This window comes from Melospiza melodia, chromosome 5, assembly GCF_035770615.1.
Source record: "Melospiza melodia melodia isolate bMelMel2 chromosome 5, bMelMel2.pri, whole genome shotgun sequence".
Classification (NCBI taxonomy): domain Eukaryota; kingdom Metazoa; phylum Chordata; class Aves; order Passeriformes; family Passerellidae; genus Melospiza; species Melospiza melodia.
Window position 1 is genome coordinate 20,477,596 of NC_086198.1, and position 14,651 is coordinate 20,492,246.

General features: G+C 40.2%; 1 protein-coding gene across 1 annotated transcript in view; it reads right to left on the reverse strand.

The window, feature by feature from the left end:
• The window catches only part of LOC134418953 (uncharacterized), a 231,257-nt gene that overhangs the window by 70,429 nt on the left and 146,177 nt on the right, over positions 1–14,651 (reverse strand). The window contains exons 2-3 of the mRNA XM_063157982.1: positions 9,619–9,716; positions 4,590–4,717 (exon numbers count right to left, since the gene is read on the reverse strand). Of these exons, the coding sequence (XP_063014052.1) occupies positions 4,590–4,717; positions 9,619–9,716 (226 nt within the window). The remainder of the gene's footprint in view (positions 1–4,589; positions 4,718–9,618; positions 9,717–14,651) is intronic.

Below are 14,651 nucleotides of genomic sequence, written 5' to 3' on the forward strand. Positions count from 1 at the left end.
TATTTTTGCCTTTCCTCTGATTTACTGACTTCTTAGACCAACACTGATGTGTTTCTCTCTTAAGTGATTTAGAGCATACCACTGAGCATGCATGGCTAGTACTTTTTTTCTTCATGCGTTAGTTTGTATTTATTGAACCTAATCCTCATCTGTGATGTTTATCTGCCAGTTTCTGATACATTTTTCTGCAAGTACTTAGAGTTATTTTTTCTTAAAAAAATTTGAATAATTTAGGAACACAAGAAGACTTATTGTGCACAACCTCTTACCAATAAGCTGAACCAGTTCACCCCAAATAGCTCTGAAAGAAGTCTAACACTAAGCTGTCTCTATTCATTCCCACTTCTTTTGTCCATTACTTTAATCATAGTATGATTATGATCTTCTCATAGTGATATATGAGAAGACCTTTTGTTTACTACAACCAAACATGGATTAGAAGGAGAAACTATGAGTGTCCTTGAGGCTGTTTAAATTGTTCCATAGTCTTTAAACAATGTTAACATGTTAGAGGTCTTTAATTATTGTGTGTCTGTCAATTTAGATATTCTTGTGTCTTGAACCCTGGGTACTCACTCTGTGAAGCTCAAATGCCAGGGCAGAAAGCTGACAATTTCTCATGCAGAACTTTGCTAAGAATATAATTCAGGGAATGTGGGTATCTGGGAAGCAGAAAAGCATACCTCTCAGGCTGCAGTTTTGAAGAGGAACTCCCACCTGCTGAACATTTTCTGCCAACTTTAAGTATTGACAGCACTACTTTGCATGTGTTTGCTGTAGAGCTGTTAGGATAACGCACTTTTCATAGCCATGAATCTTCATTGCTCATGTTCTCATAGCAGCAGCACCTTCTCCATGTACCTATTGCTGTCCAGACTGCTCTTTCACTGACACCTTTTATTTACAGCCCCCATCTTATCACAAAAATGTATCACTGCCTTCTCTGGCACATATGAGCTTTCTGTTTTGGCAGGCAGCTGTCATGCACACCAGCTTGACCATTTCCCCAGCAAGATCTTTCTGCTATCTGGCCCCACCTGGCTAATCCCACAATAGACTGAAAAAAATCTGAGCACACTTGTTGGAATGGATCTTGTCTACCTTTTCTCAGAGGTAAAATTAATTCCACAGAACATGCTGAATGGCCAAAAATCATGGGATAGTGTTCAAATCAGTTTTTCTGTCGTGATTTAATTTTTCAAGTCAGTCCAAAAATAATGAATATTTATATATTTCTTTTCATCGCTAAGGATTTCATGTGCTTTCCAGAAAGATATATCTATTCCAGCCACCACTGAAATGCAACCTCTGCTTAAGATCAATATTAGTTTACAGTATGAGGAAGAGAAAAAAGACAATCTTGCCTAAAATACAGCAATTTTCATTCAAAATTATGCCTTTTAGGAATAAAAACCCATAAAAATATGCATGATTTTGGTGCACAAAATTGGGCCAATTATATGACATTTAAGGGGAATAGTAACATTTCTCATCCCAAGAGCTATAAATACTTTTTGAATGTTTTGTGTGGCATCTTTAATTCATCCTCACATCCTGAAATTTATGTCATCTGAAATATGCTGTAGTTGTAGGTAAGTTCTGCAGTGTAAGGTTCTTTTAAGTTGTACAGTGACTTTTAAGTACACTTTGCTGGTTTACTGCATCAGAAGCCTGGACTGCAGCTAAATGTGAACTTGGCAGTACAGTTTAGGTTTTGTCACATTCTGTGTGCTGAATGTGGTACTTGTGTGACCCACCTCTGTACCCTTTAAACAAACAGCTGAGTTTCAGTAGTAGGTGAAGTACTCCTAACTGTAGGACTTTTATTTTTTTTTAGATGTGGGTGAGAAATATAATTAGTCATTGTTAGAATTCTTTACAGGCATTTATATACATTTATGCTCAAAGGAAACACAACACATGTAACTGTTGGTGCCATGGGAAATACTGCTGTGAGATCATTTATGACAATAACTCTGAGGGTGCTGACTTACACAATATTCCCATCTCTGCTTTAACAACCTGATTGGATGGAAAACTGAATAACACGTTTGCTTTTATTTAGCTCTGGCTATCCCTCCAAATCTTCTCCTGCCTGCTTGATAATTTGATTTAAATGTTTTTTAATTACATTGTCTGAGGCTTTGGTAATATCAGCCCCTAAGTATTTGTACTATATTTTTGGGTGCCCACTTATGATTCCATGAGGTGAGCAGGGCTGAAGGGCAAACTCTAGAAAGCTGCATCCCGGCAGTCTCAGAGTCATTAATTTTGTGCAATGATAACTTTGTACTCAGAGAGCAATATTCATTATAAGCAGGAGGGGAAGCATGCGAGTCCTTAATTAACAGTAGGATATCATCAGCATAAAGTAATAGTTTAATGTTCTACAGAATCAGTGTTATGGCCTTTTAGACTGTTGGGTTTTCCGTTTTAGACAATGCCAACGTAAGACTGTAATTGACTGGATGCCATTACCTGTCTCTCATTATTACTCTCCAGGCACTACCCACAGCACCCCATTTCCTGTAAGTGACCCACAGCTTCTGTTTAATGACCCAGATAAATGTCCTGGTTTCCCAGAGACCTCCATTTCCATTGTGCACATGAACGCCAACTGACTTTTTCCCAAAATCCAACCCAATCTGCTGTCTTGCCTCTTTACTGGCTCACAGAGGGGGCAGATTTCTGCACCAATGGACAGATCTGCAAAATGAACAGGTGGTTTATTTCATTTGTAGGACATGCTGCATCAAAGGAGAGCCACCTTCTCTTCCCTGCCTGAGTGAGAAGCTGAACTTCTGTCACCATGCCAGCATCACCCTGAAAACAGCTAAAAGAGTAACTTTCAGGGACCAGCAACTGCTCAAGGAGCTAGTTCCAACATCAGTCTATTCGTACCAACCAGCAAGCTCTACAGCCTAAGTGAGGCCCCAGGTCTGAGACACTGCCTTTAAGAGCAGCATGAGGAGGCACTGGGCAGGCTCAGCCTATTAGAGCACTGTGAGGCTGTGACATCTGTGGGAATGTAAAAGCCCTGTGGATTTGTTGCCCTCAGGCAATTAATCTCATATCTATAGTCATAGTCTCTTGCATCATTTTGCTTTGATTTTTTTTTTCACAGACCAGAACTGAGGCATCTAGAAATCTTCACATGGCTGTCACTGCACAAAGAAGGGCCTATTGCACCAGCACAGGTTTGTGAAGACAGAAAATAAGTAATAAATTTCACTATTAAAAGAAAGAAAATGTAATTAACACTTTACACAAGAGTGACAGTTTGAACCTGGTATTATTTCTCAGAGAAGACTGACCACTCTGTTTCTATGTGTGCAGGGCTTTGCAGCAGTGAGGCTCAGTGGAATTTCTCTGTGGAAGCAGACTACATTAGCACTACCTTCTCAGCCTCACATACGAGGACTAGGACTCCTAGATTTATTTTCAGTGAAGCTTAGGAGAGACAGAAAGGTGTTTCAAGGTTAATATATTTGTTGCACATTTCAGGGACTGAGGGAAGAAATTAATTCCCAGAAGACTAATTCCGCGTGAAGGGGAGCGCTAATTTTGGAAATGCCATATCTCTGCTCTGTGGGTGTAGCTAATACTTGTGGGTTCTTCACAGAGCTACATACTGTGCTTCAGCAGACAACTGACATTGAACCCATATCTTCCCCTTCCCTCTTGAAAATTTAGTGCCTTCAAATGCAGCTTTCATTGTTCCTGTGAACAAAAATTATCCGTGTTGTAACTGCACATTTCCTGTTGTGTTTTGGGAATATTTAGAATAGCTGGAATGAATGCGTTTCAGACAAGGCTACACGTGCCTTTTCTGCTTCTTTGCATGCCTTTTCAAGGTAAACTGACACCTTTTTTTTTCCAGACTGAAAGATCTCTTAAGGAATCCACCCCTATTTATTTGGCCAGCAGGTAGCATTGAGTTTTTATTTGAAGCACACTTAAAGCATGACTTGCTCTGTCAATGTATTCTCTATGCATGTCCTGTAGTGACTAGGCCATAGGTAGTTGCTTAAAATAGAGGATTTGTTCCTTTTTAAAATCAAGATAGTTTGCCTTTCATCCATTGTAGTTCATACACATTTTTGTGAATGCTTTGTTTCAACTATTTTTTTTCTGAGTTCTCTGTCTTAAGTAAATCTCTCATTTTTCCCCCTGCTCATTCTTTTTTCCTGAAATAAACTGCTAAAGCATATTTAAAATATGTATTATTTTCACTCCTTCATGACCTCTACACATAGAGAAGGCAGATGATTATTAGAATGCATATTTATACTCAATTCTGGCCCAATAGTTTCCATACACTAACTGTGTAATTAGAAAAGGAGAGAAAAGCTAAACATTTGAGCTAGAATTAAAATACTGTGGAGTATTTATCCTAACTCTTAAAAAGGACTGAACCACTTCAAATATACTGACATTTAAATGTAGAAATTCTGAGGTCACCTGTACTGACTTACAGTTGATGTCCTTGACTGAAACCAGGTTTACCCTCATGAGGATGGCTGCTTTGAAAACTTAGCTACATGAGTACAGAACCAAATATGAACAAAAAGCAGAACTGCATCATTTACCTGTGTCCAGTGGCCTGGAGATCTATGGGGACTACTGGATTTAGTCCCAGTGACAAGCATTCTACACCCAGCAGACAACTGCAATTAATTTTCTGTTTGGTGATGTGCTCCAGGCTGATGACTTTGTCCTGCAAGAAAAAGGTAAGAGCTAATTGGATCAGAAAAGGCATAATCCAGAAGCTGACTGAAATGAGTAAATAACTTTTAATTTTCTACAGTAGAGTCTGGCTAGGTCTGGGATGAGCTCATGCTTCACATGGAGCTCGCACGGCAGGGATTTGTCCAAGACTTCACTGGACCACTTCTGCCAGTATATTTTTTTGTGGTTTTTTTAATATTAGAAGAACAACCAACAACCTAGAATAGAATTTTTATGTTGCATTGGCTGTAGTACTTCTTTTCTTCCATTCTGATTTTTGGATTTGTTTTGGTGCTTTATTTCCCAAATGTTTCATCCATTTGATTGATGTAGCTGGTCAGCACTTCATGACAATTAACTCAACTTAACCTGAGGAATTTATGACAATTAATTGACTTAGTATTTAAACTGTGCTTACTGAAGTAGTCTGCTGACACAGAAAACAGTAAAAATATCTCTGAATTCTGCCTTGACTTTTTAAAAAATTTAATTCCTGTTTAAACCTACCTTAAATCACCCAAATTTCAGACCAATTTCATTGGAAAAAAAAAAAAGACTGTTTTTTCATAAGCCAGACACTTAATGAATACACCTGTTTTTTAGAATTCATATATTGGCTGAGATGGGAGCTGAATTTCCATCTGCAAGAGAGAACTAGTTTCAGAAAACATTTATACTTCCTTGTGTGATTCTTGCAGTATGCGCCCAAACCCACAACACTTACTGAACAATAGCAATATCCAATTGCAAATTGAATGACTTGCACTGCTTCCCTTTATGAAAAGAATATGTCATTTTCTCTATATGAAATGGAGTTTTCTGTCTGTCATTCACGAATTATACTAGCAGAATGTATTCTGACATTCAAATATTTACATGCACAACTTAACAGGTCTTTCAGATACCTGTATTGTTTTAATGGATGCATCCACTTGCTGCCCTGGCTATTTGTGGGCTCCAGTGCAGGCCAGAAGATCCAGGTTAAAAACACTGCTGAAGAAAAGCAGTAGAGGCAGCAAAGCTGCAGCACTGGGTAATTGTAGTCCCAAGCAGAGAATCTGGCCGTTCTTATAAAGAGTGCTCAGGCTGAGTCACATGAGAGATGGTAGGCCACTTCTGCCATTGCACTTACTTTGTCAGCCTAGAGGAACAGTCATTCTTCCAAAAATTCATCAGGCAACAAAGAGATGCAGAATTACAACTCCCTCCTACAAACAGTCCTGGATGACAGCAGCATCCCAAGAGTCACTAAAATATCTCTTCAAACATGTCACCTCTCCTGAGTGCCAGGCCAGTGCTCAGCTCTTGCCACAAAAATCAGGTGAACACATACAATTTTCTTCTGCAAAGGACTACATCCATGGCCCACAACTGTCCAGCTCCTGCTAGCACAATCACTAGCATAACATCTTTGTGTTGAAAGGACACATGAATAAAGGAACTAAAAGATATTCTTAGGAAAAGCAGGAAGTGCAGCTGTACAGTCAATTTGAATTTAGTCAATACAGTAACGCCTCTGAAACAAGAGAGAGATACTTTCCTTTTGATGGTCTCAGTTTGTTCATGAAGCAGCAGTATCTCAGGCATTCTGTGATATTCTTACAACCATCAGGATTAATATGTACTGCTGGCTGCTGGTGAGGCACTAGACCAGAAATCAGGAGAAATGGCCTCTTTCCTGGTTTCCTCTAACGAGGTTCAGTGACACATCTGTGATTTTCCAGAATAAATAACTTAGATTAGCCATCTTGAAAACTATTCCCTGATCCTGAGTTCTGAAAGGAATAGAGAACAGCTCTGTGTAAGATGAGACATCAAACCACAAGTACCCCAAAATGCCAGTCAGATTTAGCATACTTTCTTTTTACCAGGTTACATCCTTATTTCCTGAATTTAACAATGCTTCCTTGTAAAACACTCCGAGACTGAAGCACAGAAACTGCTATTAAAGCTATTACTATTTTTGTTTTGATTGTCATTTTCTATTTCTGCTGCTCTGGTATTTGATTACATTTGAGACATGGGAATATAGAAAAGAATGCCATTATAGCTGTTCATTCTTCACAAGGTTACTCTCAGGCGTGCTCGCTCGCACATGCCGCCACACTCCCGTTACTGTTAGCATTCTTGAGGCAAGGAGATGTGCTGGTTTATGGACCATCTGTCAGGCAGCACCAGGGCCCTGGATATTGATGCCATATTTGTTGCTAGCCCTTATTTGAAACAAAGTTCAATTCAAAGCACTTCCAAGTACAGAGAGGGGAGGGGAAAAAAAAGATGTCAATGTGTTTAGATTACATTAAAGTTTTAAGATTAACTAAAAGAAAGGGAAAAAACAGCCTGCTAATGGGTAGAGCTCAGTGAAGAGCATTATTGTATTACATCTAATGCACATAAAGCATCTCCTATTAAAAAGGGATGGCAGTTTTACATCCTATTAAATATATCAAAGCTGTTCTTCAATTACAAATCCTTTTATATGCATGTTTTAACAAATATGTCTTTGATAATAGAGTGCAGCAGTAGTTTTTTATATGCTAAACAAGATCCTGACAATATAGCACAATGATAGAAAAGAAAAAGTGCCAGGAGAAGGTAGGTCTGTTTGGCAGGGCAGGGAGGGACTTACTTCAGTATTTTCATTCTCTTTTTAGCTCACAAAACAGAGTTTTCACACCATTGCAATGTACATATTAAGACACTGATAAAACAGCACAACCTGCAAATGGTACACTGAAGGAGTTTGGCAAGATGCTATTGTTTTTCCACATCGTTATCTTTGAAAGCAAGCTGTGTGCTAATAATGCTAGGGACAACAAAAATAAAAGCAACCAGTGCTTGGCTGCAGCCTGCTTTGGAAAACATAAAATTTCATCCAGGCCTGAGAAAAGCATCTTCCCCAAAGAAAAGAGACTCTTCCTGCCTGGAGAAGGCAATGAGGTGGTCATTGCCTTGCCAATGCACATGGTCCTAGCCCTATGGACTTACCCACAAACATCACTTCCACAAGTCACCAAAGTCCTGATGCTACCCTGGGAAGGCCAGCATGTGAAATTGTGCAGTGGCCAGTCTGGCACTGTGTGACCCAGGACAACAACAGCGTTAGGATGATCAAAGAAAACCAGAGAGGGACACAGTGTGATCCTCAGTTATTAAGCCCCTTCTGCCTCTTCAAACAGTTTCTAGGGCTGGGCAGTGCACTGCAGATTTTTCTGAGCCCTCTTTGTGCTAAAAACCGGCCTCTTGCTTTGCCTTCCTATATATGGGGCCTTGGGAATGGGATACTGGCATTTCGGATTTCAGCCCCAGAGACGCAGAGTTGAGTTCGCTGTCTCTCACCATGCCCACCTCTGGCCTTACAATTATGCCAAACCCAAACTCCATTCTTACTTAGGAGAACTGGAGTCACAACATTAATTAGATTGGGCAGCAGGCTGCCACAAACCCTGCTCCATTTGCACGGATCAGGTATTATTGACATCTGGCACGGGAATGAGCCTGTGCCTATGGAAATATATGAAGGCACAATTAGCTTTTTCAGGCTTCTGATGAATTAATTGAATGGAGGTTCATGAATCTTAAAAAGAAGACAAAAGATATGATAATAATAAAGAGCAATAATAAATTCTGCTTAGCCTTTTGTCCCTCTGGTTTCTTGGTTATGGAGATACGGAGAGCTGGAGAGATTTAGTGAAATGAAGTCACTTAGCTAGAAAATAAAGATGAGCAACAGCACGGTAGTATCATAACTCTCGTGCCCACAGACTGAGCACCAGGGCTGTCACAGCACTCGCAGACTGAGGTCTCGCCTTGCCTGTCCTCTGCTGCTGTTTATGCCTATGTGTTGTACTTGGTTCTGCTGGGCTTCTCTGCACAGTATGTGAGGTCTTATGCTCAGTCTGTCTCCTCAGCAAGGTGAAAGGGAAAAAGGGAAATCTAGACCCGGGTTAAGCCTCCTCCCTTCCTCAAAAATAATGCTATACAGCAGCAAAAATGCCTGCAAAAATCTGCACAAAGGGAGTCAGTACAATAAGAGAATTGGTCCCAGAATTGCTGGAAGATGGCACCAGCTGTGAAGTAGAAGGATAGAACAGAAAAATTGGCTGTTGTCCCTGATTGCCATCCCCTGTCTGAGAAAGAGCCACAGAATGATAAAACTCTGTGGTACTCCATGAGCAATACACGCCACGTCTAGGACAACCAGGTTGTGCAAGACAGATGCTGCCCGCCTTGGCTTGCAGAAAGATGTCACCCAAAGGAAACACTACCTCCCTTTGTCTCTGGGCCAAATCCTCTGTGTGATATAGATCAGGATCACACCACTGAAGTCAGTATTACAGATTCCAGCTGGTTAAATTGGCTTGAATCCACCCAGTCAATGAATCAGATGCTCAGCAGGTGATATACAGTGTTTGACTTGCCTAAGCAATCATTACATCCAGAGACTCGGAGATATATTCTGGAGTCTAAGCAAACAAGACAAAATGTGTTCCTCTTTTGGCCTCATATATATCATTTCACATTAAAAAGATTTCTTGGGTTGGAGGCATCAGCATTACTTCCAGCAGTTTCTGGTGCTAAAAACTGACAGTACTTATGGATGTGTTTATTTGTGCTGATTTTTTTTTTCTCTTTCCAGCTGCCTCTGTTAGCACAATGGCTAAATGCAAATTGACATCACTGTGGTGATTAGCTGCAAATACTGCTTTTTGCAATGGCTTTGGTGTAGCAAGCAAACAAAGGACTGTTCTCCAGTGCACTGCAGACAGTATGATTTTGTACTTCACAGATGTCATCGTGCAATCGCTTTTTCATTACTGGCCTAAACATAACTTTTGATAGAGCTGAGAGAAAAGAGTGACCTGCAATGGGAAGCAATAGTTCCCTTACCTGGTACACAATATTTCTTCCCCTGGAGACATATTGATTACTGAGGGGCTGCTGAATGAATGAGGCGCTACTCAGCATGAGCGTGGCTGGAACAGGACCTGTATAATTAAAGAAAGGAACAAATGACCTGTCCAAAAACTTACAGTGGCTATCCTGCAGAATTGTAATTCATAGCCAGGTGCACTAATTTTGCTTTTTTTTTTGCTATAGGTCAAAAAACCACAGCTGAAGCCTGGCAAACATACAAAAAAGGAAGGAGTTGTTTCTAGAGATAGGGGATACTAGGCAAAAAAACCCAACACCTGCTGTCTTCTGAACCAGGAGCTAAGGCATCTTTCTTTAAAGATGTGAAACCTGCCTGTAAGAGCATTACAGTTGGGCTGAGGGAGATTTAGGTTAGACGCGTTTTGAATGTCAGAAAATAATCTCTGTGCTTCTACTATGGCTCATTTTTCAAGGCTAGACAAACACGGACAAGAAAAAGGTAGAGCTGTTCTCACCTTGAAGAACAAGAAGACACCGGATGATCTCTTAAAGTACCTTTTCATCTTTTTTTAAATATTATTACTATTATCTAGTATTGCACTGATAGGGCCTTAGCCCCTGGAAATCACAAAAATCCCATCCAGAGAGAACAGGAATCCCCATGTTGAGAAGGAAGCAGTGGATGTGCATCTGTGCTATTTCTCTGTTGGCTTCCTCATGAACAAAAGTGTTTGTACAAATAGGAATAAAGGGGCATTGACCAAGCACTCAGAACGTATTTAATCACATCAGTTAAAATCTGTGATGCTTCTCCACATCTTTATGTGCCTTGCTGGGATGGAGATGTGATTTTTAAGGCATGAAGTTGGAATAATGGAAGAAGAAAGGCAGCCCTGCAAAGCAAACATTGCAGGATGTCAAGACAACCCAATATGAATGACTGAGTAAATTAAAGGTAAGAAAGTGTTTTTAAAAACCAATACAACAGTCAGGAGATTTTTAAACTCATAGTCCTGGACTGTGACACTATAGGAGAGGAAATAAGGCTGAAGATAAATTTCTGTTCTAACACACCATTGTTCTGGTAAATCAGCTTTGTTTTCAGCAAGGGGTGATGAGCAGACAGAAAATAAAGCGGTAGAGATGAAAAGAGACATGGCAAGGCAATCACAACCAGCCAAACAACAGCACCTGCTGGTAATGTGATGTGCCACTCTAATTGTAACCAAAATACATGGAAGCAGGAAAGATAAAAAATGCTTCAAAGGGATTCCCAAGTCTTCCCAAGGCAAGGACTTGAACCAGGTCTTTAAGATAAATGACTGAGAAAGATACAGTCTATTTCTGATTTTCTTGACAGCCTATGGTGCGGCAGTGCAAATAATTTCCTCTTTTTTGCCTCAGTTTCTCCACTATTTGTTTATATTCACTTTTTACAGAACATCATGAGCAAATCAATAAATTAATGATCTGAACTGAGAGAGCATAGTACAGGGAAGCAGACCATCCTCTGCCTGAGATTTTCTCCAGAGAAGTGCTATGAAGGTTCTGCCCTTAATAAAATTTCTTAGTATTGATAAAATTCTGACAATGAAAGGGAGGCTTCACTATCAGAGAGAAAACTGTGGCTATGGTAAAGATCTTCTCAATGCTTCAAGGCTTAGGCAGTCTCCTAAACACCTTTTTTTTTAACTTCATCCCTTGCCTTGTAGCCCGGAACAGTGAGAAAGAAAAAAAGGAAACGATGTGATCAATAATTAAAGGGCTGGAAATGAACAAATGGAATTAATTGTTCCAAGAAGGGTGAGGAAAGGAACCTGAGAAATATAATCTATCTTTATCTCTCAATCTGGCAGGAAAATTTACAAAGCATCTTTAGAAAGAGAGAGTCTGAGGTTATATATTCCCCGGTTCAGGTTTCTGAGTGATATAAATTTAAAGGGTTTTTTCAGGTCAGGTTTTTTTATTTCTTTCTACATTATACTTTCTCATTTTATGACACTTCTCAGACTTGAATCATTCACAGCAGATGGCTCCATGAATACTGGATATTTCCATAAATAATGACAGATTTCCCTCCAGTCTCCCCACCCTCCTCCACTCCACATGCCCAAATCTTTTGTGTGTTATCTGCAAACATGCATTCAAATTCTGGTCAGTAAACAAGCCTATCTAGTACCATTGTCATTCCTGCAAGCCCAGTAGAATCACTAAAACAATGAACTCATCATCCCATCTCATTCAAGAGCATTTTTTTTCCCAAGAAATTCAGAGAAAGAAGGGAAAATCTACTAGATGCTTAACGGAATTTAACATCTCCATGGGTGACAGTAGAGGACCGCTGCAAAATGCATCCTGTTAGTCCACAGCACTGGTGAGACAGATTTCCTGCACATTGACTTTTAGTTCAGGAGTGGACAGGAAATGTGCTCAGGTCCTCTGAAACACCCTGGCCACTAAAGAAGCTCCAAGCATTACAGCAAGTGTGAAATTGGCCCTGAATTTAGTTATGGAAACTGTTTGCACAGGAAGAATTTCTAATAAAAAAGGAGTCTCAAGAGCCAAAGGGAGCACAAAAATCCTTGATGTTGGGGCATGGTATTTTTAGTTGATGCACATACAATAAATTATATGGGATGATACAGTCCTAGTGAAAAAAAAAATGGAAGTTAGCTTTTAGTTTGGGACATTAAGAAGAAAATATGAAAAGATTCTTATTAGAGCAAAAATTTATGGTTAACTTATTGCTTCAAGTGCTCATAATCTACCATCTATATACATTTCTATCAAATGACCCTCTAAATAATTAATAGATCTAATTCTGTCAGTGTTGCCAGGGCAGGTTTCCCTGTAGAAGGTTAATGCTATGATTTAATTCTTTATTTATGTGATTAGCAGCCCCAATCAGGCTGTTTTAATGAGGTCACAGGCAGCAGATTATCACAACCGACTGGCCTAGCAGGAACCTTCAGCACTCTGAGTGATTCCACTGCACAGTCCAGATTCCCACAGGAAACTGCCAAGAGGCATTAGGAAGCAGAGCCAGGTCCCTAGCCAGGCACCAAACACTATTCAGGGAGTGTTTCCTTTTCAGGGAGTAGTACCAAACCACAGTAGTCCAGATATAAGATGGAAACACAGGAATCACTAAAGTTCATCAGCTCCACAGTTTATCTTTGTAATTTTCTTGTTTCATATTGCCCAGAAAAGCACAGATGAGAATATCACTATAAGAAGATGAGGGATAATTTGTTATTACAGCAATGCTCATCTGTAATAGTTAAGATTTAGGCTCATCTGTAATAGTTAGCATTTGGATTCAATCCCAGTGATGATCCTCCCCATGTCAAAAGGAGTACCTGGCAGTTATGAAATTCTTCACACTCAACACTAGGGAAGGAGTTGATAGAAGTGCAACATTTTAAGAGCTCATATATCTGCATTTCTATGTTCTCAAAGGATTTAAGCATACAAAGAAAGCAGAACCAGTGTGCCTTTCTTTCATTGTCTTGCTCTTTTTTTCCATTTCCCCCCCAACGTGCTCCAGCTCTCTAGAGCTGCAGTCCAGGCTGCTTAAGGTATTAAAGGCCAAATGCCAATATTCATTTTCATAAAGAGACTCGAGACCAGAGCATTCACCTTGCACTCTAACCTCCCACCTAGCTGGTGTCCTCATTCCTTAGGGAAAGGCTATCCAGGGACACTCTGCTCTCGGCCATTCTGGTTTCAATGGGTTGACAGTGATAAGGGAGCAGTGGAAAAGCATGGCCTGCTTGGATAGGGAAAGGTGAGATCTCTATATTTTGTTATTCAGTATCCATTCAGGCTGGTTGAGAAGGGCAGGAGGAATAGCTCAGATGTGCCTTTTCTTTTTCCTTCTTTCCCCTTTCCTCTGTCAGCAAAGGTGTCTTTCTACCTCTTTTACTGACCAGCCTTTTTGTCCTGTTTTGTTTTCTGCAGGGTTGGTTTTTGTTGTTAGGTTTTTCTTTTTTAAATTATTGGATGTTGTTTCCCCAGCCAAACTGCCTTCAGCTCCTGTTCTGTTTATTATACTTGGCACAGAAAGGGATGAAAAGGAATGAATCTTGGAAGAGAAACCAAAACCTGCAATAAGCTGTATTCTGAATTACCCTGTAGCATGCTGACTGGGAACAAGAAGACTTGCCATGCTGATACATACAGCTGAAAATTGGGTTTGCCATGTACGGTGGTGTTAAATGAAAGCCTTTCACTGCATCCCTCACAGACTGCCACTGTGCTGTGCCCTTCATGAGCACTCCGCTGCTTATTGGCACAGGTATAAAAATGTTCTTTGGATGACAGACAGCTCAGGTAAGCTCTAGAGAAATCAAAGCAGGAAAGCAGATGAAAGGCTAGCAATATTTCTATCACTAACTCATGGATAGGTTTTTTTCTCTCTAACAATTTCCACCTTGGAAAGCTCCAGGTCACTAAATCAACACCCAGAACAATGAATTGAAGATATTGAAAAAGATCACATAAAATTCAGTGTTCTCACAGAAATGTAGAAACTCCTTCTATTTCCATGTGTTGGCTAACCCCAGTCTTCCATCAGGTTGAGCACTTTTCTGCCTCACTCACACACTGCCTCAGGCTTCTGTGGAAAATCCCACTGCAAAGAATGGAAATTCATTGTACAAGATAAATTGTATTAATTTTATCAAGAAATGGGACCATCCCAATCATGTGATCAGATTCCCAGGAGGCTACAGACCAAAGATTCTCACTTAGGAATTTCTGTGCTATGCAAAGGAAAAAAGGCCTGGTCTCCTGTGGTCAGAGACTCGACATCACAATCCCTGGTGGTTTAAGTTACCCTTGAGGCTGCAAGTCCAGTAGCTGAGACACCACCAACAAAATCCCTCTACACAAACCCCAGCAGAGGGACAGGGATGACAGCACCAGTCACAGAGTGTTTAAACTGTCCTAACGGGAGTGGGACAGCATAGGAATCACTGTCCAATGATCTGGCTGCTGACCTGGCAATATTCACACCAGGAATCCCCTGCAGGGCACAGTGCAGTGAT